The sequence below is a fragment of the Protopterus annectens genome, chromosome 9.part0 (genome assembly GCF_019279795.1).
Source record: "Protopterus annectens isolate FY-2018-M chromosome 9.part0, PAN1.0, whole genome shotgun sequence".
NCBI classification, from domain to species: Eukaryota; Metazoa; Chordata; order Ceratodontiformes; family Protopteridae; genus Protopterus; species Protopterus annectens.
In genome coordinates this window covers 667,181,117-667,208,226 of record NC_056743.1, presented here as the reverse complement: position 1 = coordinate 667,208,226, position 27,110 = coordinate 667,181,117, and the positions used below count along the sequence as shown (strand labels likewise).

The 27,110-nt window shown below is 45.5% G+C and overlaps 1 protein-coding gene across 1 annotated transcript in view; it reads right to left on the bottom strand.

The window, feature by feature from the left end:
- Nucleotides 1–27,110, bottom strand: part of PRRC2A (proline rich coiled-coil 2A) — a 3,202,076-nt gene that overhangs the window by 2,374,985 nt on the left and 799,981 nt on the right. The window contains exons 14-15 of the mRNA XM_044082142.1: nucleotides 13,023–13,380; nucleotides 12,503–12,672 (exon numbers count right to left, since the gene is read on the bottom strand). Of these exons, the coding sequence (XP_043938077.1) occupies nucleotides 12,503–12,672; nucleotides 13,023–13,380 (528 nt within the window). The remainder of the gene's footprint in view (nucleotides 1–12,502; nucleotides 12,673–13,022; nucleotides 13,381–27,110) is intronic.

Below are 27,110 nucleotides of genomic sequence, written 5' to 3'. Positions count from 1 at the left end.
GGATCCACCTGCCACTCGTGGGGATCCATGAGGTTTCTGCTTAGTTCGCCTGCCAGAGTATTTTTCCTTCCTGGCAGGAATTGTGTCTGCAGATGTACTTGGTAAGTTAATGCTGTGTCCCACAAAGTCATGGCTAGTCTGCAAAGGTACTAAGAATGTGTGCCCCCCTGCTTGCTTATATACCACATGACCGTGGCGTTGTCTGTCTATCAGTAGTTGTCCCGGATGAAGTAGGTCCTTGAAGGCTGTCAGGGCATTCTGAACAGCTAGCATCTCTTTTTGATTGATATGTAGATGCATTTGGGTTGAGGACCACGTGCCCTGAATGCATCTTCCTGCCATGTGCGCCCCCCAGGCATAATCTGATGCATCCGTTGTTAGCGTTTGCCTGGCTTTGGGTAATGTGAATGGCTGTCCCTTGTTTTGGTGACAAGTCTTTGCCCACCATCGAAACTCCTGTTGTAGACAGGGAACTAGAGCAATCATGGTTTCCAGGCTGTGGCAATGTTGAGTCCAAACACTTTTTAGGTACCACTGAAGCTTCCTCATATGCAGTCTTGCATATGGAATTAGTAGGATGCAGGATGCCATGAAACCCAAAGACTGCAGAATTTTTCTTGCAGATAACTGGGCCTTTGTTGCCAACATTTTGAAATAGGTAGTCAGTTGCCTTTGTCTGGCATGAGATAAGCCATCTGGGCAGTTGTATTTAAGCTTGCACCAAGGAATATCTCTTGAGATTTTGAGATTTTAGTTTTGATTTCTTTTCGCTGACTGTGTACCCTAGGCACATTATAAGTCTTTTCACAAACGTCAGATGCTGTAGAAGAATGTCCTTGTTCTCTGCTTGAATTAGACAGTCGTCCAAGTAAGGATATATTTGTATTACTCTTTGTCTGGAGAATGCGATTACTGGTGCCAGGCACTTTGTAAAGACCCTGGGCACAGTAGATAAGCCAAAGGGCAGTGCAGAGAATTGGTAATGCATTGAGCCAGTCTTGAATCTGAGGTATCTTCTGCACAATTGTCTGAATGGGACATGCAGGTATGCCTCTTTTAGGTCTAGAGTCACCAGCCAAGCGTTCTTGCCCAGCATGGGCAGAAGCTGCTGCAAAGTAGTCATCTTGAATTTTGGTATATCCAGGAATGTGTTCAGAATAGATTGGTCCAGTATTGGTCTCCAGGCCTTGTCCTTTCTGGGTACCAAGAACAGTCTAGAGTAAAATCCTTGTCCCTGCTCTTGCTCTGGTACTTGCTGAATGGACCCCCCCCCATATGTCCATGAGGGATGAGACTTGTTTTTGTGCCTCTGCCCATTGATTTTTTTGGCAGATCTGGCCAGCCGTTTGCCTTTGGCAGGGTATGGAAATGGAACTTGTACCCTTGTGACACTATATTTAGAACCCACTTGTCCTGGGTTATAATGTGCCAATTTTGATAAAAAAGTGCTAATTTTCCCCCTAAGGGGGCTGCCAGGAGATAAGTGCTTGGTGCAGGCAGGGGGAAGTCATTGGGACAGTTTTCTGTATGGCTGTGATTTGTCTTCTCTAACTTTGGAGGTAGAAGCACCCAATTGCTTTGACCTGTAGGAACCTTGCGCCTGGGATCTGCCTCTAGGGCGTCTGGATCTGCCCCTTTGAGGTCTGTCCAACACAGGAAAGGACCAATTCTTTGTAGGCCAGTGTCTACTAAACCTAGGTGGCTGTACTTGTAAAGAATCTTTGACAGTTTGCATAGATTTAGCTTTGTCCTCCATCTTCTTTAACCCCTCATCTGCCTTAACACCAAAATATCATGCTGTAAAGGTGCATCTAATAATTTAACTTTTACATGATCAGGCAGATTTTGTTCCTTTAACCAAGCATGCCCCTTAATTACAGAACCGTAACTGCGGCCCTGCAGGAGGCCTCCAAAGAATCAAAACCACATTGCAAAGTATGCTTTCCAACTTGTTCAGCTGCATGCAATAAATCCTGTATTTCCTTGTTTTCTGCACATTCAGAGTTTAATAACATTTTCTGTTTAAGCAATGCCATGACATGTTGCTGATATTTGAGCATATGAAACTGACAGTTTAAGGCCCTTATAGCCAAGGTAGCAGATGTGTAAACCTTTTTTCCCCATCTATCCAGTGCCCTAGAATCTGTCAGAGGGGGTAGGGTTTTTTGCAGCAGAAGCCCTAACTCCTTTGGGACCCTGTGAAATAGTTTCTGGGTCTGCAGCAGGGTTTTTAAAAAGGAATTTATGAGAGTCAGGAACCCTGTAATATCTGTCAGGCTTAACAGGAGCTGGAGGTAAGGAGTCAGGGGTAAGACTAGACTCCGAAAACACATCTACAATATCTAACACAGGTGGAATGGCTAGTGGCCTGTGTTGAGGTAGTAAAAGGAAATCCCTGAGCCTCTTTTTAGATTCTGAAAAATCTTGGCTCTCCCTGTGGAAATGTTCCCTCATGGTATGCAAGGTTTCCCCAAAAGAATAGTCCTCTGGAGGAGAAGCTGAAGGTATAGATTCTTCAGCATCAGAATCCTCATAGGGGGAAAGAGAATAATCCTGATCATTAGAAATAGAAACCTGATCTGAAGATTCATAGTCAGTCTCTTGCCTAGGCCTATTATCAGGAGGGGGATGGAAACCCCTGATCAAGGTAATTAAGTCTTCAGCCATTTTGAGCATCTGTTTTTTGGGCATGGAGGCCTGTCCACGTGGCTCTTGAGTTTGGTTCTTTGCTTTAGAAGGTGGTTTAGTCTTTCCCTTTGAAGCTGAGGTTGGTTTAATGTAAAGATGCTTAGGTCTGAATACACCCTCAAAAGCCGGTGTCTGCTCAGCGGCTCCGGACCCAACTAAAGGAAAGGTATCTGAGGCTCCAATACATTGAGTTTCCAGCGGCATGGCCAACTCCACGTGGGAGTCGGTAACAGCCTGCGACTCTAAAGTAGCGGGCGTCAGGGGTTGCAAATGCGCCTCATTGAGAACCGGCGACTGGCTTAGGAGAAGCTTAGTCATTGGTTTTGGGCTTTGATTGTCTCTCTCTCCTTTTCTTTGCGTTTTTTTGTGAACTCCGGTAGTCGGTTGGCTATCAGACGACATTTCTGGATAATTAAACCGGCGTCCAAAGTAGTTTAAGCAAAATCATACTGACGCTTAATAGTGCGTTGGTTAAATCTAGCACAAAACCAACAACCAGAAACGTTGTGATCAGTGCCCAGGCAAGAAATACAGTAAGAATGAAAGTCCTTATGAGGTATTTGCTTCCCAAAAGAAATACAATTATTTACTTTTTCTGACATCGGTCTGAAGCAAGAAAAAAGTTTACCCAACGGAGTACTTAGCTTTATTGAAGATTTCGGATCTGAAACTCGAACACGAAAATCTCAGGAGTCGGCTGACCAGCACTTGCGAACTGCTTCTGCTTCGGGCACCGCACAGCAAGAAAGACTAAAGAAAATGGCGTCGGCCGCATCTTTTATACCCGACGACCTGACGTCAAGGAAGGGGTGACAGCAGCCGACGCAGGACCCAGGACTTTGGAATTCAGGCCGACTGAGGGCAACCTGCCAGCAGGATTACCCAAATGTAATGACTGCAACAGTGAAACACAAAGAACATTGTGTGCTTATCCTCCGGTGACATGGACTCTAGGGACAAATCCGCTAGCTATTTGACAAGGTTGCTCTGCAGTCTGCTAACATGTGACAAGTAATTCAGCACCCTTATGGAAAAGGGAGCTCAAGCATACACCTGCTTCCCTAGGTGATCCATCGTCCTGGACTCATGAACTTTCTTGGACTAGTTCTTTCTTGGTGGCTGCTGCTACCATCATAGCATCTACAGGGGACCCTTTGTTCCAACTAGGTCTATCCAGTGGGGGACCTAGGATCTTGTCTGGGTGCTTTGGAATTGGCTCTATGGTGACAGGTTCCCTCCATGTCTGGGAGATAAGGTCCACCAGTGGATCTCTGGGAGGGGACACTCAAGAAGTAGATGGGCCCGTGCCAAATGCCTCCAGAAAAGTACAGTTTTGTACCTACCATAAATGTAGATGTTCGAAGATCCACATTGCTGCAGTCCTTACACTTGGGTAGTCCGCTGTCCTCGGTCGGCCCGAATATCAAAGTATTAGGCTGACGTCGGTCAAGGTGCTTAAGACTGACATAAGGACGTCAGGGTACAAATGCGCATGACCGACGTCATATCCTCAGTCTTTTCTTGCCCCAGATGTCAGAAGACCCTAAAAAGAAAGGTCAAAACCAAAAGACAGCAAAAAACAACCAACCACCCTTGCACTAATCATATGTACAATATATACAATATCCACAATATTCACAACCCAAACCACACAACCGCCCTAACTACAGAGGGAAGGAGGGAGGGTTTGGACTGCAGCAATGTGGATCTTCAAACATCTACATTTATGGTAGGTACAAAACTGTACTATGTTCTTCATCTCACATTGCTGCAGTCCTTACACTTGGGTAGAATCCCAAAGCAGAGGTAAGGGAGGATGGCAAAACTATAAAGCAGCAGTAGGAGCTGCCAAAATGCCCTGTAAAATTGCAGTGGCAAACCAGCCCTAGATTTAGAGTAAAGTGGAAGGTGGTAATGCTTAGAGAAAGTATGCACTGAACTCCAAGTAGCTGCCTCCAAAATATCTTTAGTTGCCACCCCTTAAAAAGCTGTAGAAGTGGCAGTAGCCCTAGTGGAATGAGGCCTAATCCCAGCTGGAATCTCCTTACCATGATGGGAATAACAGAAAGCAATACAAAACCCAATCCACTTAGAAATAGTTTGTTTTGACACAGGCTTGCCCTGAGAACCCAAAGCAAATGAAACAAATAACTGCTGAGACTGCCTGAACCCTTTAGTTCTGCTCAAATAATATCGCAACTGCCTGTGTATATCCAAAGTGTGCAAAATCTTTTCCCTTTATTTTGGGGGTTTGCATAAAAGTAGGCAAATGAATAGTTTGGTTTAAAGCCACACTAGAAACCACTTTAGGCATAAAGGAAGGATTAGTACGTAAAGATACCCTATCCTTATGGAAAATTAAGAAAGGCTCAACCGCCATAAGGGCCTGTAATTCAGAAACCCTTCTCGCAGAGGTAATGGCCAACAAAAAAGCAGTCTTCCATGATAAATATTTCAACTCAGCAGTAGCTGCAGGCTCAAAAGGTTGTAGAGTGAGCTTCTCCAACACAAAATTGAGATCCCAAGCAGGAGTAGGAGCTCTACGGGGGTCTTATATTCTTTGCCCCTCTAAGGAATTGCTTAAACAAAGGATGAGAAAACAATGGTGGGTCACAGTCATAGTGAGCAGAAATTGCTGCAGCATGAACCTTAATAGAAGAGAAGGACAAACCTTTGTCCAGTAACTCAGCAAGATATTGAAGAGCCACACTTAAATTAGGCTTAGAAACATCAAATTCCTTTGCTGCACTCCAAAATAAAAATCACTTCCATTTATCTGCACACTTTCCTTGTACTAGGCCTTCTGGCCTCCAAAATAACATTCAAAACTTGCTGTGGAAGCTGAGACCCTCCAGGGTTTAAAACAGAATATGCCAGGCTGTTAGGTGAAGAGAGTGAAGTTTGACATTGAGTAAATGACTGTTCTCCTGAGACAGCAGGTGTGGAATCAAGGTAAAGGCCATGGAGGCTCCGCACCAGACTTCTCAGTAATGGATACCAGTGCTGTCGAGGCCAATCTGGAGCTATTAAAATCATCTTTGGCTTGTCCTGTCTGACCTTTAGGAGTACCTTTGGGAGGAGAGGCAGAGGTGGAAAGGCATACACATGAAGATTGCTCCAATTGAAAGAAAGAGCATCCACTTTCCAAGCTGTGGATGAAACCTTTGTGCAAAACTTTGGCAGCTGGTAGTTTAGTGGAGAAGCGAACAGATCTATGTCTGGAGTTCCCCATAACACTGTCAATGTCTGAAATACATGAGGATCCAATTTCCACTGTGGGGATCCATAATTGCCTGCTCAACACATCTGCTAAGGAGTTCTGTGCTCCGGCAGAAACCTTGCCTGAAGATTTAGCTGTAAACTGAGAGCAGTCTCCCACAAAATCATTGCTTGTCTGCATAGAGGATAATAATGTGTTCCCCCTTGTTGATGTACCACATGACAGTTGTGTTGTCTGTTAGAACCAACACCTGTCCTGGAAGAAGTAAATCCTTGAAAGCTATTAATGCAAACTGGACTGCTAACATCTCCTTCAAGTTGATATGTAGATGTTGAAGTCTGGCAGGCCACGTGTCTTGTACCCACTTTCCATTTAGATGAGCTCCCAAGCTTTGTCTGAGGCATCTGTCGTTAGAATCTGACTCGCCTCTGGCCGGGTCACAGAGTCCCTTGTTTAGGTGACATTCCTGAGCCCACCACAAAAATTCCTTTTGAATGCAAGGTATTATCTGAATGACAGTGTCCATATCTTGGCAGTGCTGTGTCCATACATTTTGAGATACCATTGTAGCTTCCTCATATGCAGTTTGGCATTGGGAAGCACCAGAATACAAGATGCCATGAACCCCAAGGCTTGAAGGACTGTCCTTGCAGTCAGCCTGGACTGATGAGACAATTGATGGAAGTAAAGAGAAAGATTCTTTTGTTTGTCCGGGGTCAAAAAGGCCATCTGGGATGCTGTATTCAGTCTCACACCCAGAAAGCACATGTCCTGAGAGGGTACTAGACTGGACTTTATTTCGTTCACAGAATACCCCAGGCATCTTAGCACTGCTATCACATATTGTAAATGATGAAGAAGTTCATCCCTTCCTTGGGCCAGAATCAGGCAATCGTCCAAATAAGGATAGATCTGTATTCCTCTTAGCCTGAAGAAAGCTATCACTGGAGCCAGAACCTTCGTGAACACTCTGGGCAGTAGATAAGCCAAAGGGCAATGCAGAGAACTGATAATGAGAAGTCCCAGCCCGAAAACGCAGATACTTCCTGCAACTTAGCCTGATAGGAACATGAAGGTAAGCCTCCTTGAGATCCAGAGTCACCATCCAGTGATCTTTGCCCAGCAGAGGTAAAAGCTGTTGTAACGTCAACATTTTGAACTTGGGAATGTCCAGATAAGTGTTGAGGATAGATAAATCCAAAATTGGTCTCCACATGTTCCCCTTCTTTGGTACTAGGAACAGGCGAGAATAAAATCCTAGGCCCACTTCTGGTAGAGGGACCGGTTGTATTGCCCCTATTTGAAGCAGCAGAGAAATTTGTTTGTGAGCCTCTAGTCTTTGCTGAGGAGGAACGTCCGGCATGCCTTTGAAAGGAGGCAAGGTATGGAAATAAAACTTGTAACCTTGGTGTATGATATCCAATACCCATCTGTCTTGGGTAATCAAACTCCAATTTTCCTTGAAGAGTGCCAACCTTCCTCCCAAAGGTGCTGCCAGGCAAGAAGGATCTGGCAGCTGAAAAGGTAGGTCATTGGGCCTGTTTACGAAAGGACTGGCCCCTGCCCTCACCAAGATTGTGCAGGTGAACTCCCTGTTCTAGGTCTGAAGGAGCTGTGAGCTCTGCCCCTACCACGCCTAGATCTACCCCTAGACTGTGAATCATAAGAAGGGTACGTCCACCCCTTAGCAGGCCAATTCCTACTAAACTTCGGAGGCTGAACTTGCAAAAAATCTTTCACAGCCTGCATAGACTTAGCCTTGTCTTCCATTTTCTTCAAGACTGACTCCACAGGTGAACCAAACAACACATCAGACTGTAAAGGAGCATCCAAAATCCTTGTCTTAACATGGTCAGATAAATTCTGATCCCTCAGCCAGGCGTGCCTGTGAAGAACTGACCCAGTGGCAGCCACCCTAGACGAGGCCTGTACAGCATCAAAACCACATTGTAAAGAATGCTTACCCACCTGTTCAGAGACATGTACCAAATCTTGTAATTCTTTACACTCAATGCCTTCCGCCAGAGCATCTACCTTAGACTTCAATTGAGAAAGAAGATAGTTCTGATATTTCAACATGTGAAACTGGCAATTCAAAGCCCTCATAGCTAAGGTGGAAGAAGTATAGACTTTCTTTCCCCATCTATCCAAAGCTCTGGCCTCTATCTGGAGGAACCGGATTTTTACAACAGAGGCCTTGACACCCTTAGGTCCCTGACTAACAGTTTCTGGGTCCGCCCTAGGACTCTTATAAAGATATTTATGAGCCTCAGGCACCCTGTAATACCTATCCGGTTTAACAGGAGCAGGAGGCAAAGAATCAGGATTAAGAGAAGCCTCTGCAAACACATCTTCCACCACATCCAGAACAGGTGGTATAGCCAAAGGCCTATGCTGGGGTAAAAGCAAAATTCCCTAAGCCTTTTCCTGGAATCAGAGAAGTCCTGACCTTCCCACTTAAAATGTTCCTCATGGAATGAAGAGTCTCTGAAAAGAAAAATCCTCTGGAGGAGAAGCAGAAGGAGTAGAATCATCTACATCAGAATCAGAATAAGGAGAATACTCCTGCAAGTCTTCAGTCAAGACTCTGAAACATCCAAGCCTGCTCAAAACTCCCCAACTCTGGTTCCACCCTAGGCCTCTTATCAGGAGGGGCAAAGAACCTCTAATCAAAGTAATTAAATCTTCTGCCATTTTAAGCATGTGCTTCTTGGGCACAGATCCTGATGAACTAGGAGTGACACCAACAGAAGCTAAACCTGGCCTGCCTCTGGGAGAAGCCTTGGAAACAGAAGGAGAGGGCCTAACCACCCTAGGAAGAGAGGGGAGTACAGTAACCTGAGAAGCCCCTTCAGCCTGACCTGCCTCCTGAGAGGCCACATCCTGCAATATGAAAGTCTCCCCCTGGGACTCCAGAGAAGCCTCCGGAACCACCGATTCCACTGACGCCACTGAAGAAGCGGCGTCCGGTACGACTCTTCTTGCCTGGGTTTAGCTGCTTTGTCTTTGCTTCTTCAAGAAGCGGCGCCGGAGCATCCAACGGCATATTATAATTGCACCGCTTCCCGAAGACCAACCTGGCACAAGCTAACCTTCGCTTAATAGTGCGCTTATTGAACATAGCACAAAAGCGGCACCCAACAACGTCGTGCTCAGGCCCCAAACAAGGAATACACAAAGTATGATAGTCCCTATGAGGTATCTGTTTCCCACAAGAAATACAGTTATTTACTTTTTCTGACATCCGGTAAACCACTGAGGCAAGAAAAAACTAAAATATTCCCAACGGGTACTTAGCCAACTTTGACTCGGTCTGAAACTCCGAATTCGAAAAATTTCAGAACGCCGAACGGCACTTGCAACGCTGCTTCTGCATCGGACCATGCGGCAAAAAAGACTGAGGATATGACGTCGGTCATGCGCATTTGTACCCTGACGTCCTGATGTCAGTCTTAAGCGCCTTGACCGACGTCAGCCTAATACTTTGATATTCGGGCCGACCGAGGACAGCGGACTACCCAAGTGTAAGGACTGCAGCAATGTGAGATGAAGAACATCACCGACTTGTCCAAGGTAGGCTTGGGGGCAGACCATCACCTCCGTTGATGCAGAATTTCCATGATGTCTCCAAAGGATACATCGTCGAGGGGTGATCTGGGGAAGCCTTCCCCCTCCTCCAAGTATGTGTCCTTGGTGAGGGACGTTTGCGAGGAGCCTCTTCAGTGGGACTGTCCGAAGCAGACTCACAAATAGACTGTTCAGCAAAGGGAACTGCCTGGGGCACATCGGGCACAGGCTGTCCCTGAGAGGACAAAATGGCCGCGGTTGCATCCAGAGCCGAGGGAGCCGGGGTGGAGTCACAGGAAATAGGGGTCTCGACCCACTCGAGCGCAGCCTTTCCATCACATCGAATGCTGAAGAATGAGCTTCCTGGGCCACCAGTAAGGAAGCTGCCCTCCCCGGACACGATGGGGAATCGGAGCCAAGCCCGCAGGTGCACAAATGCGGAAGGGGGGCCCATAATCCAACCCAACCAGAGTCAATGGAAACCCCGCTTCGGATCCAAAGCCCAGACTATGGCTCTGAGAGCTGCTCAAGTCCAAACTTGTCAAATCTGACGTGCTCAGGGCAATGGCTGGCGTCGAGGTGTAAGGTACCATAGGTGCCGGCCCCCCAACTCTGGGACCCCTCGGATCCAAAATCACAGATACCAAGGGTTGGATTGGAGAAGGAGTTACTGGAGTAAAAAAAGGGAGTGATCTCCCCCCGCCAGAGGGAGAAGGGGCTGACAAAACTCATCTAGATCTAGGTGTGAATAAATCTCAATTTTGTCCATCTCCACTTCACTCAAACTTCTGGTTGAGAGCGATGAAGAAGCCATCGACGCCGACCTAGAAGGTCAGTGCACCGACATCCTGGAAGGAAGTCTACCCTCCTCCTGCTCCTGTGAGAACCTCGGCAACCGGAGCTGAGGAGTATTAGGCCTGTAAACAGCCTGGAGTTTCTGAAGAGAAACCAACTGGTCTGGTGGACCTCTTCTTAGCCTTGTCTTTATCCTTTCTCAGCATATCCCCTTCAACAGGCCTCTGAACGGGACATTCCATTTGCTGCCACAAAACCCTCATTTACACTAGCTATAATCTGGGTAAAACAAAGTTCCACCAAAGGAGGTTGTGAGGGCCAGGTTTCTTTATCAGAGATTTTGGCTTCTGAATCTGCAAGAGACAAAGCCCTGCCTAGGTCAGAATTATCTGACAAGTCTTCCTCAGGGAGGTTTTTACTGACCTGACATATTGGCATTGTATTGTGTACCAGGACTGACTAATAATTTCTTGGCTAAGCTTAGAAAATGATATTTCTTATAAATACCATGTCTTTTTACAGGTATCCCCTAAAGACAGACTAGAAGAAAGAACCTCTGCCCAAATAAGAAATCTCTTTCCTCAGCATGCCTCCTTGCTCCAGTAAAGATGGTTCCTCCCATGACCTGTCTTGGACACTGGAAGAGCTGAAGAGGACGCAGCTGACTCTTGGCTCATGGCAGCTAAAAGAATTACACCAAAGGAAGGCAGAGAGGTGAAACAGTAGTCTGAGGAATGACTGCTGATCACAGCAAACACCCATCTTTGGCTGAGGTGAAGACTGAGTCAGAGTCAGCAAGGCTATTTGTCAAGTTGGTTTTCTTTCTAAGAACTCGAAGTTGGACCAGCAAGAGTATCCATGCTGTGACTGAGGAGGGTGCTTCAGATGTAGTAAGAAACAGAGGAATGAAATAGTTGGAAGGCAAGTTATGAAATATTTTGCATAAACACCACACTAACTTTTACATACATACAGATCCCCAAAACACTAATGCCTAAAAGCATTCAAACTAAATGTGGCAAGAAGTTGTCAAAGTTGGAATTCAAGCACTTCATAACTCAGTGTTCCTTGCCCAAGTAAAACACTTCTCAATACTAATTTTTTTCTTTAAATAATAGTTTACATTAGTGCAGTGTGTCACCTACTAAGCCCACAAATTAGAAGTAATTTTAAGAAGCAGTCCTTAACAGCAAAGTTTCAATATTAAAGAACTACCAGGTTCCTTAAAAAGATGGAACTACTAAAAAAGCTGGGTGGCTTCTGTGCACACAGACTGGAAGTCCACCCTGCATTTGTGTGGGTTTCCTCCAGGCATTCCGGTTTCCTCCCACATTCTAAAGACGCGTGTCTGGAACACTTCTCCCCGGGCCTCCGCTGAAAATAGGCACTGTCCTAGTTGGACTGCCCCGGTAAATGAAGTGTGTGTGTGTGTGTGTGTGTGTGTGTATGTATAGATATATATATATATATCTAATTTGGTCGAAAATGGAATATAGCCCTGCCTCACTGCAGTGTAACCATGGAGTGAGAATATTAAAGGGGGGCACAGCCCCCCCCCCACATTGGGGGTGTGGGGAGCGTAGCCCCCCACATTATGCCAATAGTTTTTACTAAAGATCTATATATGAATGCATTTCTAATGGATATACCTTCTTATAATAGTGAATACATTAAAATTTGTGCCCCCCCCCCCTTATTTAATATTCTCACTCCAGGGTTGCACTGCAGTGGGGCAGGGGCTATATTCCATTTTACATTACATACACACACACACACACACTTATTAGAAATATATTTCTAAAAAACCCTTCTGTGTGAAAGGGTTCTACAAAGGGGACTTATCCAGCAGAAAGGAGCTGAAGCCTTAGCTGATGGCCTGACGCTCATCTAACACCTCTGACCTCTTCCCTTACAAAGTGACAAGAAAGTACTAATCTTCCCTCCTCAGGACAGACCAATCAGCAGGTGGAGTGGAAGGGCAGGAGGGAGTCACATTTACGGGAGTTAAGTATACAAACAATGGCACCACAGTCACAATTCAAAATAATATGCCAGAAGAGGGAGGAAAGGTGCCTGTGGAGTGAGATAAATTACAGAGTTCTGGCATAACATCACTTGCTGGTGGGATTCCAATATAGTAAACTGCCTGCTGAAAAAAAAAATAGAAATATCTAGAATCTAACAGCAAAGTGAATGAAGAGTGAACTATTTTAAGTTAGTCTAGATACTTGCCTGCTGCTGTCTCTGGAAACGTGGTGGCAGTGACTTTGGATATTTTGAATAACTCTGTGAATGAGACAGCTGCCTGTTCTGTAAAAGTGTTTCTGTTTTGGATTCCACTCTCTGAACCACTGCATCTTCTTTTGTATCAGTTACTTCTGCCTCTACAGGGGACTGCGGGTCTAAGGTATATAAAAACAGAGAGATAACATTTTTACACTTTCAAGACTGACTATTGAAACACACAAAACCAATTGGTTTAGTTGATGCTGTCCGCCAACTTTATCAAAACTTGAGTGAAAAAAAGTCTCCCTACACATGCAACTGTCATCTTTCTGTCAAACCCCAAGAAACTACACTGTACTCATACCTACATGAGAATTTCCAAGAAACAAAAGAAAGCAACAATAGAAGCGACTCAAAAGCATAGAGCCTGTCTTCATTAGCTGGGAACTCTCATGGATGATGTCAGAGCTGTGCAAAATCTAACATGTCTGTATACTCTACAAGAAGATATGCACACTTAAATTACCTGGAATAGTTTCCAAGCTGCTACTAGCACTTTGAGGATATGCATTTAACAGAGTGGGTTCCTCACTCTCCTCATTCTCCTTCTCAATGGCTTCTCTATTCTCGGTCTCTGATTTCTGACGTTTGTCAGATGCACCAAATTTTTCATCTAAACGTTTTAGTTTTTCAGCACATGCAGCTCGACGCTCTTCTTGCATGCGTTTTTCTTCCTCTTCACGACGTCTGCGTGCTCTCTCTACTGCAGCAGAGATCTCCGAAGAGGACTGTTTACGTCTTTGCCGCCAGGTTTCATCTTCATCATCTCCTGCAGGCTGCTTCAAATTTGATATAGGTTGCTTTGTTCTATCTCCAGGGGCAGACTTAAAAAAAATCAAAATAGGTTACTATTAACTCAGTAAAAATGCATTAAAAAATTAATATATTATAATCATTATAAAGATAGGTAAAACTGGTTTGGCAGTGCAGCATGAAAAAGTAAAAAGTTATGTACTCACCATAACGTTCCACCTGAGTATTTGTAGTTCAATTGTCTTCAACTTGTGGGTTACGGATCCATATCTGATCAGAGCTAGTAACATTTACTAGCATCAGCTCTGAGCTCCAAACTCCTCCCCTTACCCATAATACACCTCCACTACCTTCCATCCCCAGATCGAGTTAGCTAAACCTCATAACAACCCGACCTAAAAAGCTTTACTTGTGACCGATACTTCAACCCACAGACTAATCATTCGCCAAGGTCCAGGGGAAGGAGGGAGGGATGGCTGAAGATAAATGAAGTACAACTACTCAGACGGAACGTTATGGTGAGTCCATAACTTCTTTATCTGAAGTAGTTTACTTCATTTGATCTTCAACCTGTGGGACAGAGTCCCCAGCTGCTACACCCCTGGGAGGCCCTCATGGAAGGATATTCCAGAGCATCGCGGAACCCAAGGATGCTCTCCTTCTGGAAGTCAAATCCAATTTGTAGTGAGAAATAAACGTATGAGATGAGGATCAAGTAGCTGCAGAACAAATATCATCCAAAGACACTCTAGACCAAAAGGCCGCAGACGTAGCCATGGACCTAGTGGAATGAGCTTTCACCTGACCTGGAAGAGACAAGCCTCTGTCCTTATAGACCTGCAGGATGCATGAATAAATCCATCTAGCTATAATTACCTTGGAGCTAGGTTTCCCCAAAAGGGTTTACAGAAGGATACAAACAACTGATCTGATATTGACTGGTGATGTCACCTTAGGAAGAAAGGATGGAGTGGTTCAAAGGGAAACCCTATCTTTGTGAAAGATCATGTAAGGAAATTTGATGGACAAAGGCCTGCAACTCTGAAACCCTTTTTGCAGAGGTAATAGCCACCAGAAAAGCTGTTTTCCAAGATATAAATTTCAGATCTGCAGTTGCGGCAAGCTCGAAAGGCGGAGCAACCAAAGCTTGAAGAACCATAGTAAGGTCCCATGGGGGAATCGGATCTTTGACCGGGGGGGGGGGGGGGGTGTAACAAAAAGGAGCCTTTGATTAAGGCTTTACACAGTCTGGAAGAGGCTAAAGAAGCAGAATTCTTGCCCACATGAAAAAGATACATGGCAGCCAACGGAACCTTGACAGTAGAAGAACTAGCTCCGTGATGAAAAATAACAAGATAGAAAATCAAGAATGGCGGAAATAGGAGCCATGAAAGGGTCTAGACTCCTTTGAGAGGCCCAAAAGGAAAAATGTTTCCACTTGCTGCGATGAGCCTTCCTGGTCGAAGACTTGTGAGCAGCCATCAAAATAGATTTATCTGAGGAGGATAGCCCAGGAGTCCTAGAAATCATGGGAAAGTACAGTTTTGTACCTACCATAAATGTAGATGTCCGAACTGGAAAGCATCTGCAGTCATAACAAATGGGTTGTCCTGTCGTCAGGCAGCCCTTCGGTCGGCCGGATTCCAAAGTCTGGGTCCGGCTTCGGCTGTCGCACTTCACCCGACGTCATCTCTGCTGGTCTTCAGGTATAAAGGCATCAGCCGACGCCATTTTCCTCAGTGTTTCTTGCCCCAGATGCCAGTTGCCCTCTTGGAAAGCTAAATTTTGGATAAATGCCAATGTTTCCAAAAAAAGTAGAAGGCAAACACAAAAAATAAGCATGTATGTACATATATACAAACAAATACACCATAAGAGACCCCCCCCAGCTAGCTATTAGGAGGGTAAATACCCTAGGAGTACCACAGAGGGGAAGGAGGGTGGGTAATCCTGACTGCAGATGCTATCCAGTTCGGACATCTACATTTATGGTAGGTACAAAACTGTACTATGTCCTTCATGGATGCATCTGCAGTCATAACAAATGGGTAGAATACCATAGCCAAACTAGGGGTGGAGGAAGAAAAATTATGGTGTAGTTAGGATCCCTTGCAGTACAGCAGTGGCAAACCCTGCTCGGGATCTAGAGTATAGAGGTAAATTATAATGCTTGGCAAATGTATGCACGGAGGTCCAAGTAGCCGCCTCAATAATGTCCTTGGTTGCCACTCCTCGTAAGAAAGCTGTGGTAGTGGCTGTAGCCCGTGTAGAATGAGGTCATATGTTCTGTGGAATTGGTTTTCCATGGTAGGAGTAACAGAATCTTATGCAATTTCCTATCCATTTGGAGATTGTCTGTTTGGAAATTGCTTTTCCTTCCCTTCCTGTTGCATAGGCTACTAAAAGCTGGTCAGTTTTTCTGTTACCTTTGGTTCTGTCCAGGTAGTAGCGTAACTGCCTATGTACATCCAAGGTATGCAGCAGTCTTTCCCCCCTGTTCTGTGGATTGGGAAAGAAGGTAGGTAGGTGGACTGCCTGGTTTAAAGACACTCTGGATACCACCTTAGGCATAAATGTAGGATTAGTTCTCATGGACACCCTATCTTGATGGAAGATTAGGAAGGGTTGCACTGCCATTAAGGCCTGTAGTTCCGAAACCCTCCTTGCTGAAGTAATTGCCAGTAGGAAAGCAGTTTTCCATGATAGGTGTTGCAGATCTGCTGTTGCTGCTGGTTCAAACGGAGGGAGTGTCAACTTTTCTAGCACAAAGTTCAAGTCCCATGCTGGTAATGGTGGTTTCCTAGGAGGTTTTACATTTTTGATCCCTCTGAGGAACTGCCTGAGTAGAGGATGAAAAGACAGGTGGATCAAGTTGTATTCTGCTGAAATAGCTGATGCATGTATCTTGATGGAGGAATAGGACAGGCCTGTATGTAGAAGCTCTGCCAAGTACTCCAGGATGTTAGCAATATCTATGTTCGACACATCTTTTCCTCTTTCAGTACTCCAAATGAAAAACCTTTTCCATTTTCCTGCATAGTTCCTTCTTGTTGAAGGTCTGCGGGCTTCAAGGATAATGTCTTTAACCCTTTGGGATAGGTCTGGGTTAGTTGCTGCTATGTGATGTTCCAGGCAGTCAGTTGCAAGGTTTTTAGGTTTGGATGCATGATGGTGTAGTTGTTCTGAGTTAACATCAAAGGCATCAGGGGTATTGACCACATTCTCTCCCGAGACATGCTCCTCGGCAATGGATACCAGTGTTGTCTTGGCCAATTCGGAGCTATCAGGATTATCCTTGGACGTTCCTCTGATTTTCAGTAGTACCTTGTGCATCAGGGGAAGAGGTGGAAATGCATATGCTGTCAGGCCTTTCCAACTGAAGGATAGAGAGTCCACCTTCCATGCAAGTGGGTGGTATGTCCTTGTGCAGAATCTTTTGAGCTGGTGATTGAGTGGGGATGCGAATAGGTCTATTTGTGGCATTCCCCATTTCTTTGTGATGGCCTTGAAGATGTCCGGGTGTAGCATCCATTCGTGAGCATCCGAGGTGGTTCTGCTTAACATGTCTGCTAGGGTGTTCTCTTTTCCCAGCACAAATATTGCCTGTAACTGGATGTTGTAGCTCAGAGCCAGATTCCAAAGGTCCAGAGTCATTCTGCATAGGGGTATGAATGAGTGCCTCCCTGTTTGTTGATGTACCACATGACTGTGGTGTTGTCTGTCCTTATCATTAAATGGCCTTCTTTGAGGAATGGTCTGAATTTCTGGATTGCTGGTTTTACTGCCAGCATTTCTTTTTGGTTTATGTGCAGGTGCAGCTGGTCTTGAGTCCACAATCCTTGTATGCATTTGTCCAACATGTGCGCCCCCCAGCCTAGGTCTGAGGCGTCCGTTGTGATGGTTTGGCTTGCTTGAAAGTTGTGGAAGGGTAAGCCTGGGTTTGACTGGCATGCTTGAGCCCACCATAGGAACTCCTGTTTTAGGCATGGGATTAGTGGGATTTCGTTTCTAAGCTGTGCCTGTGTTGAGACCATAAATTCTTTAGGTACCACTGTAGCTTTCTCATATGCAGTCTGGCATGTGGGACCAAGATGATGCATGATGCCATGAAGCCCAAGGCCTGCAAAACTTTTCTTGCTGTTAGTTTGTTCTGCTTTGTTAATGCCAAGAAGTAAAGAGGAGTTCTTTTGTTTTTCTGCAGTTAGGAATGCCATTTGTTTTACTGTGTCCAATTCCGCACCCAAGAATGTTCTTGTTTGGGATGGTATCAGCCTTGACTTTTGTAAATTGACTGTGTATCCCAGGGCTTGTAGTAAGCAAATGACCCTTTGTAAATCTGTTGTCAGCTTGCTTTTGTTGTCCGCTTGTAACAGGCAGTCGTCCAGGTATGGATAAATTTGGATTCCCTGTAGTCTGCAGTGAGCGATTACTGATGCCAGGCAATTTGTAAATACTCTGGGCGCAGTAGATAAGCCAAAGGGCAATGCTGAGAATTGATAATGCTCTGATCCTGCAAGAAATCTGAGGTATCTTCTGCAATTTGGTCGTATGGGGACGTGCAGGTATGCCTCCTTGAGATCTAGAGTTACCAGCCAACACTCCTTGCCCAGCATGGGAAGAAGTTGCTGTAGGGTCAGCATTTTGAATTTTGGGACAATGATGTATGTGTTTAAGACGGACAGGTCGAGAATAGGTCTCCAACTTTTCTCTTTTCTTGGTACTAGGAAGAGTCTGGAGTAGAATCCTTTGCCCTGTTCTGTTGTTGGTACTCTTTCCACAGCTCTCATCTTTGCTAATTCCGCTATCTGCTGTAGAGCGTCTGTTTTTTGATTTGGAGGTAAGTTTGGCTTTCCTCTTTTTACTGGTAAGGTGTGGAAGTGGAACCTGTAGTCTTGGTCTATGGTTTGCAAAATCCACTTGTCTTTTGTGATATAGTGCCAATTTTTCGAAAATAAGGCTAACTTTCCGCCTAAAGGTGCTGCTATTTGCTCCCTGGTAGGCTGTGTCAGAGCCAAGTCACTGTGATTGACCTGTTGCAGTGGCAGTGGTTGTGTCTGTGACTCGGTTATTGCCTTGCCACTGTCGTCCTCTGTAGGCGCCTCCTCTGGATTGATTTCTGCCTCTAGAGCGTCTATTCCTGCCTCTCTGGGATTTTGAGGAGTCTGGAAAGGACCAATTTTTGGCAGGCCAGTTCCTGCTAAACCTTGGGGGCTGAACCTGTAAGAAATCTTTAACTGTTTGTACAGATTTTGCCTTCTCTTCCATTTTCTTCATTACTTGCTGAGCAGGTGTACCAAATAGACTGGCCTTATCCATAGGAGCATCTAACAGCTTTGCTTTAACATGATCCGGTAAGACCTGTTCTTTCAACCATGCATGCCTTCTTATCACTGTGCCAGTCATGGCTGATCTAAATGAAGCCTCCAGTGCATCATAGCCACATTTTAAAGAATGGTTACTAACCTGTTGGATGTTATTCACCATTTCTAATACATATTTCTTATCTAAAGAGTCATCAGAGGACAGATTTTTAGTTAACTGATCAAGCATAAACTCTTGGTATTGGATCATATGAAACTGACAGTTTAAAGCTCTAGCTGAGAGAGTAGCAGAGGTGTAAACTTTTTTCCCCCATCTCTAAGGACCTGGATTCCCTTTCAGAAGGAATAGGGTTTTTTGCTGAGGTCGAGGCTACTGCCTTAGGCCCCTGGGATATAGTTTCAGGATCTGCAAGAGGGGCCTTGTATAGGTGGTGATGAGTGTCTGGCACCCTGTAAAATCTATCTGGTTTGGCAGGGGCTGGAGGTAAAGAATCAGGAGCAGTGCAAACATCATTAAATGCATCATCCACAACAGGCAGTACAGGAGGTATAGCTAAGGGCCTATGTTGTGGTAAGTGCAGAAATGTCCTAAGCCTTTTTCTGGAATCTAGAAGTCTTGTCCCTGCCATTGGAATTGTTCTCTCATGGCATGTAAGGTTTCCCCAAAGGAAAATTCCTCTGGTGGAGAGGCAGCTGGAATGGATTCTTCAGCATCGGAATCTTCATAAGTAGAAAAAGGAGCCTCTGGCTGGTCTGTAATGTCTGAGTCATCCGCAGAATCATCAGAGGACACTGGCTCGGGGGGCTCTGCTCTAGGTCTCTTTTCTGGGGGCTGAGAGGCCCTGTGTGGGTGAGATTGGGATCCCCTAATTAAGGATATTAAATCCTCTGCCAGAGTAAGCATTTGTGAACTTGAAGTGGGCCTGTGTGAGGAGGGCTTAACAGGCACTGATTTAACAGATTTGGCTGCTTTAGCCCTGGCAAAGGCCTTAATAGACATGGCTGCAGGAGGCCTAGCAGCACCACGTGCTGGGGTAGAGACATCCAAAGGGATGGTGTCTGATAAATCACTAGGAACCACAATTGTAGGCAAAATTTCTGAGGCAGATTCAACTAAGGTAGCAGGAGCCTCAGTAGTAGTCATGGATTCGGCTGAAGATTGACCGGTTTTCTCGGTTTCGGCCGAAACAGAGACACTTGCGGCTTGCTTAACCGTGGTTTCGGCCGAAACCGCGGACCGCGAGTGTCGGTCTTCTTCTTTGCGTTTTTTAACAATTTGGGTAGTCGGAGGATCCGACGGCATAATGTACGCAAAATCTGAGCCGAAAAACTGTTCAGCAAACTCCGACCGACGCCTAAGCGTTCGCCGGTTGAAGGAAGCACAGGCGAACAGGCTGCTACGTCGTGGTCTGGGCCTAAGCAAGGCAGGCAGTAAGAGTGGAAATCTTTATGAGGTATTTGTTTCCCACAAGTTAAACAGTTATTGACTTTTTCTGACATCGGCTGAGGCAAGAAAGAGTCCCCAACGGGGTACTTAGCTTTTAGAAGTCTTCGAAGTAGTATTCGGTAGTAGTAATCTCTGGATCTGACCGACCGGCACTTGCGAACAGCTTCTGCTTCAGGCGCCACGCGGCAAGAAAGACTGAGGAAAATGGCGTCGGCTGATGCCTTTATACCCGAAGACCAGCAGAGATGATGTCGGGTGAAGTGCGACATCAGCCGAAGCCGGACCCATACTTTGGAATCCGGCCGACCGAAGGGCTGCCTGACGACAGGACAACCCATTTGTTATGACTGCAGATGCATCCATGAAGGACATCTGGAGCAGCCAAGTTGTGAGCTTCAGGCAGTCCAGATTCAGATAAGACAACCCCAAAGGGTGTGAAATCAAATCCTGAATGGGATCTAGGAACCAAAGCGGAGCCAGAAGGCGAGCCCAAAGAAAGGGAAACCATACCTGGCGAGACTAGAATGGGGCAATGAGGATCACTTTGCTCCCCAGTCGACGAGCTTTCTGCAGAAATCTCAGAATGAGAGGTACTGGCAGGTAAGCATACAGAAGACTGGGAGGCCAAGCATGAACTAGAGCATCTCTGGGGGACTCCCCAGGGCAGGGGGCTTCAGAGCGAAAAACTTGCTGCATTTTACACTGGAAGGAGATGCGAAGAGACTGTAGCAAGGTTGACCTCACTCGCTGAAGATATGTTCCTCTACTAACCGATTCAGAGACCACTCGTAAGGTATCTCAATGGTTCGACTTAGCCTGTCCGCCAAGATGTTGGCCCCTCCCAGAATGTGCATTGTGATGAGAAAGCGACAGGTGGAGATCACCCATTCTCACACTCTCATGGCCTCGCGACAAAGGGCGTAAGATCTGGTCCCTCCCTGTTTGTTGATATACCAGACCACTGACATGTTGTCTGAATAGCAATCGTCCCCAGAGGAAGAAAGGCATAAACAGCCTGCAATGCTAAAAGGACCACCCTCATCTCTAGGACATTTATGTGCACGCTGGTCTCTATGGAGGACCACAGGTCTTGGACTGTCCTGCCTGAAAAATGCCCCCCCAACCATGTTGGGAGGCATCCGTGGTCACTGTAGCTTGGGCCGGGGCTGGGACAAAAGGTCGTCCCTCCAAAATGTCCAGAGAGCACATCCGCCAAATGAGGGATGACAGACAGACTTGACTGAATTGAACTGGATATGTTAATAGCAGTTCTAATAAGGACCATTGTACAGCTAGAGTCCACTGTAGAATTCTCATGTGTAATCAAGTACACGGGAGAAGAGTTCTGGTCGCCGCCATCGAGCCTAAGGCCCTGAACACTGATTCCACCATAGGGAGATGAGAATGGTAGATCAGGGAGACATGCATCCTCAGGTTTTGAACTCTTCAAGGTCAGGAAGATTTTGCACTGAAGAATATCTATCCTAGCAGCAATGTAATCTATTACCTGTACCGGATCTAGGAGAGATTTGGATGCATTGATTGTAATCCCCAAACGCAGGGCAAGAATCAGGAAATAATCCCTGGTTTGGGAGAGTAGATGTCTGGTGGGAGCCAATCGTCCAGGTATGGATAGACATGAATCCCCTGAAGCCTCAGGTGAGCCACTACCGCCACCATCACTTTAGTAAACATCCTGGAGGCTGTGGTGAGACCAAAGGGTAGGGCTCGAAACAGGTAATGAGGGACTCCTAACCGGAAGTGGAGGAACCTCCTGGAGCTTTTGTTCATCTTTATGTGATAGTAAGCATGCTGGAGGTCTAACAAGCACATCCAGTCGCTCTCTTGCAGGTACAGCATGATGGACTGTAACGTGACTATCCAGAAAAAGAAGTTATGTACTCACCATAACTTTCCATGTTTGTAGTCCATCTCACCCTTTATTCTTACATATGAGTTCGGAGCCGATCCTCAGCTCAGACTCAGCCTATTACAAAGCTCAAAGTCTTCTAGTTGGCTTGTGGCTAGGTAGGTATCCCATAGAGCGCCAGTAGAATTCCCAGATCTCGTTTGTTGCTAAACTATAGAAAGACAGAACTAGCTATCTAGAAAGAATAATGAAAGGTCTCCACCTATTATGGAAAAATTATCCTTTCTCCAGATCATTCCAGGACGGGGGTAGGAGGGTGGGTTCATAAGAATGAAGGGTGAGATGGACTACCAACATGGAAAGTTATGGTGAGTACATAACTGCTTTATGTTCTGTAGTCCTATTTCGCCTTCATTCTTACATATGGGACCAGTGTCCCTAGCACCTTATTCTTGGATGGCTAACGGAAAAATACTCCTGAGTACCGTGGAACCAAAGGAGGCTCTACCCCTAGAGGTCGTCCAATTTGTAATGAGCAATAAAGGTGAGGGGTAGCCCAGGTTGCTGCTGCACAAATACTGTCAATAGGAACTCTGGCTTGGAAGGCTGGAGATGTAGACTGGGATTGTGTAGAATGAGCCTTAATCTTGAACGTTATAGGCTTTCCGTTGAAAGAATAAATGGAGATACAGCTCGAAATCCAATTTGAAAGGTTCACTTTGGAGAGTGGGAGACCTAATCTGGAATCAGAGAATGATACAAACAATTGATCTGACTTCCTGAGTTCCTTGGTTCTGTGCAGATAGAACGGTAATTGTCTGTCAACATCCAACTGATGAAATCTGTATTCTGCTGCGTTGGAATGGTTAGGGAAAAAGAATGGCAGCTCTATAGTTTGGTTCAAATTATTATGAGAGCACACTTTAGGGATAAAAGATGGATTTGTTCGAAGAGACACTATCTTTGTGGAAAATCAAATAAGGGGGCTTGATAGACGGTGCTTGTAATTCTGATACCAGTCTAGCAGATGTGATGGCTACTAGAAACAAAGTCTTCCAAGACAGAAACTTCAACGGGCACGAATGAGCAGGTTCAAAAGGTGGAGAAGTTGTTTTGGATAGGACGAAGTTTAGATCCCAGGAAGCTACCGGTTCCTGAAAAGGTCTCAGCAACTTAGCACCTTTAAGGAAAGTTTTACAAAGTCTGTGTGACATCAGGTTAGACTCATGTTGACCCAAATGATAATTAGATATCGCTGCCAACTGAACCCTAATTGTGGCAGCAGCAGAACCCTGGTAGAAAAGTTCAGACAAAAAAGTACAGTTTTGTACCTACCATAAATGTAGATGTCCGATAGATATGCAACTGCAGTCATAACATATGGGTTGTCCTGCCTCAGGCAGCCCTCGGTCGGCCGGATTCCAAAGTCTGGGTCCGACGTCGGCTGATGTCTCATTTCTCTCAGACGTCAGAGTGGCTGGAGTATATAAGCATCAGCCGACGCCATCTTCTTCAGTGTTTCTTGCCCCAGATGCCAGGTGCCCTCCAAGGAAGGCTGTAATCAAATTGGAAGAAAAACAGATTTCCAGACAAATAAATAAGCAATAAACAGATACACCATAACAGATATCCCCAGCTAAGGGTAACAGGGATAGGAGTGGACAAGGCATAGAGGGGAAGGAGGGAAAACCCGACTGCAGTTGCATATCTATTGGACATCTACATTTATGGTAGGTACAAAACTGTACTATGTCCTTCAAGAATGCAACTGCAGTCATAACATATGGGTTGAATACCATAGCTTAGCTGGGGGAGGTGGAATGCTCTAAGAAAAGGATGGTGTAGCTATCAATCCCTGCAGGACTGCAGAAGCAAAGCCTGCTCTGGATCTGGAATATAGAGGAAGGTTGTAGTGTTTGGAAAATGTATGCACGGAGCTCCATGTAGCAGCTTCTAGAATGTCTTTTGTAGGCACCCCTCTTAAGAATGCTGTTGAGGTGGCTGTAGCTCTGGTGGAGTGTGGTCTGACATTGGCTGGTACACTCTTTCCATGGAAGGAATAACAGAATCTGATGCAATGTCTAATCCATTTTGAAATAGTCTGTTTGGAAATTGCTTTTCCTTGTACTCTAGGGGCGTAAGCTACAAAAAGCTGATCAGACTTCCTACTGGTCTTGATTCTGTCCAGGTAGTAGCGAAGTTGCCTGTGAATGTCCAAAGTATGCAACAGTCTTTCTCCATTGTTCTCAGGATTGGGAAAGATAGTAGGCAGGTGAATGGCTTGATTCAAAGAAACCCTAGATACCACTTTTGACATAAAGGTAGGGTTGGTTCGTAAGGAGACCCTGTCTCTGTGAAAGATTATGAACGGTGGTATTGCCATTAGGGCCTGTAGTTCCGAAACCCTTCTTGCTGAGGTAATTGCAAACAGGAAAGCTGTCTTCCATGAGAGAAATTATAAGTCCACAGAAGCTGCTGGCTCAAAGGGAGGTAGAGTCAATTTTTCTAGGACAAAGTTGAGGTCCCAAGCTGGTACTGGAGCCTTTCTTGGTGGCTTTATATTCTTGATTCCCCTAAGGATCTGCCTTAACAAAGGATGTGAAAACACAGGTGGATCAGTGTTATATCTAGCTGAAATAGCTGAAGCATGTATTTTTATGGAAGAATATGAGAGTCCATTCTGTAGCATATCTGCCAAATATTCCAGAATGAGAGGGATGCTCAATAATGATGCATCATGACCCTTGCTGGTATTCCAAATGCTGAATCTCTTCCATTTTGCTGAGTAAACCTTTCAGGTGGATGGTCTTCGGGCTTCTGTTAGTATCCTCTGAACTTCCTTGGAGAGAGATAGATTGAGGTTATTCATGGGATCTCCCAAGCTGTTAGCTGTAGAGTCTGAATGTTGGGGTGTACTGTCTTGAAGTTGTGTTGAGTCAAAAGTTGGGGCCATTGGGGAAGGGCCCACTTTTTGTTGTGACATATGCTCCGCAGTAGTGGGTACCAGTGCTGTCTTGGCCAGTCTGGAGCTATTAGGATCCACTTGGGCTTCTCTGCTTTGATCTTTAGTAATACTGTGGGCATCAGTGGCAGAGGTGGGAATGCATAGATTTTTAGGAAGTTCCAGTTGAATGAGAGCATCTATTTTCCATGCTTGTGGATGATATGTCCTTGAACAGAACTTTTGTAGATGATGATTGAGGTGGGAGGCAAATAGCTCTACTTCTGGCCTGCCCCATGTCGAGGTGAGTCGTATGAAGATTTCTGGATGTAACCTCCACTCGTGGGGGTCTAGGAAATTCCTGCTTAGGCTGTCCCGCCAGCACATTGTCTTTGCCTGGAACAAACTGGGATTGCAACTGTATGTTTAGGCTCAGTGATTTTTCCCAAAGATTCACTGTCAGTCTGCAAAGGGGGTAAGAATGGGTGCCCCCCTGCTTGTTTATGTACCACATCACAGTGGTGTTGTCTGTCCGTATTAGCAGGTGGCCTTGCTGAAGCTGTTGTCGAAAGGCCTCGATGGCATGCATTACTGCTAGCATTTCATTTTGGTTGATATGCAGATGTGTTTCCTTTGGAGACCATTGTCCTTGAATACATCTGCCCTCCATGTGCGCCCCCCATCCAAGGTCTGAGGCGTCTGTGGTCATGGTCTGTGTTATCTGAGGTTTTTTGAATGACATACCTGTGTTTGCCTGGCTTACAGAGGCCCACCATAGAAATTCCTTCTGTAGGCATGGAATGAGAGGTATGGTTGCCTCTAAGTTGTTGCTGTGCTGAGACCATAAGCTTTTTAGGTACCATTGTAGCTTTCTCATGTGTAGTCTTGCTAATGGAACCAGGAGAATGCAGGATGCCATGTAACCCAGGGCCTGTAGGAATCTCCTTGCAGTCATCTGGGTGAGCTTTGCCAAACCTTTGAAATAATGAGTTAACTTCTTTTGCTTGTCTTCTGTCAGGTAAGCCATTTGAGAGGCTGTGTCTAGTTTGGCTCCTAAGAAGGTTATTTGCTGGGATGGCTGAAGTCTTGACTTTTGGAAGTTGACTGTATCCCAGAGCCTGTAGCAATTGTATGACATAATTCAAGTTTTTTGTCAAAATCAGTTTGTCGTCCGCTTGTTTGAGGCAGTCATCCAGGTACGGGTAAATTTGGATCCCCTGGAGCCTGCAATGAGCAATTACTGAAGCCAGGCATTTCGTGAATACTCTGGGCGCAGTCGATAAGCCAAATGGCAATGCTGAGAATTGATAATGCTCTGGCCCTGCAAGAAATCTGAGGTATCTTCTGCAGCTGTGTCTGATAGGGACATGCAGGTATGCCTCCTTGAGGTCCAGAGTAATCAGCCAAGACCCCTTGCCCAGCATGGGAAGGAGTTGTTGTAGAGTCAGCATTTTGAACTTTGGTACTATGAGAAAAGTGTTTAATGCGGACAAATCCAGTATTGGTCTCCACTGAGTTTCTTTTCTTGGAACAAGGAACAGTCTTGAGTAAAACCCCTGGCCTTGTTCTTGTTGTGGAACCCTTTTTTATTGCTTTGATCTGAGCAAGCAGAGAAATTTGCTTGATAGCCTCTGCCCTCTGGTTTTGTGGTAGGTTTGGCATGCCTTGTTTTCTTGGTAAGGTATGAAAGTGGAACCTGTAACCTTGGTCTATAATGTCCAAAATCCATTTGTCCTTTGTCAATCTGTGCCAATTGTCTGAAAACAGAGATAATTTTCCGCCCAAAGGAGCTTCTGTTTGCTCCTTGGTCCGCGGTAGTAGAGGAAAGTCATTGAGATTGTCCCTGTGGGGCAGGAGAAACCCTCGTCACTTCTTTGGTTTGCTGGTTGCCATTGTCGCCCCTGTAGGAACCTCTGTATTGTCCTCTTCCTCGGCCACGCCTGCTTTTACCCCTTTGAAATCTTTGAGGATTAGGAAAGGACCAGTTTTTTGAAGGCCAATTTCTGCTAAATCTGGGAGGCTGAACCTGGAGGAAATCTTTGACTGTCTGAACTGACTTGGCTTTTTCCTCGATGGACTTTAACACATCTTTAGCATTAGCACCAAAAAGCTTGTTCTTTTCCAAGGGTGCATCAAGAAGTTTTGCCTTAACATGATCTGGTAGAGGTTGTTCTTTTAACCATGCATGTCTACGAATGACCGCCCCTGTCATAGCTGCCCTA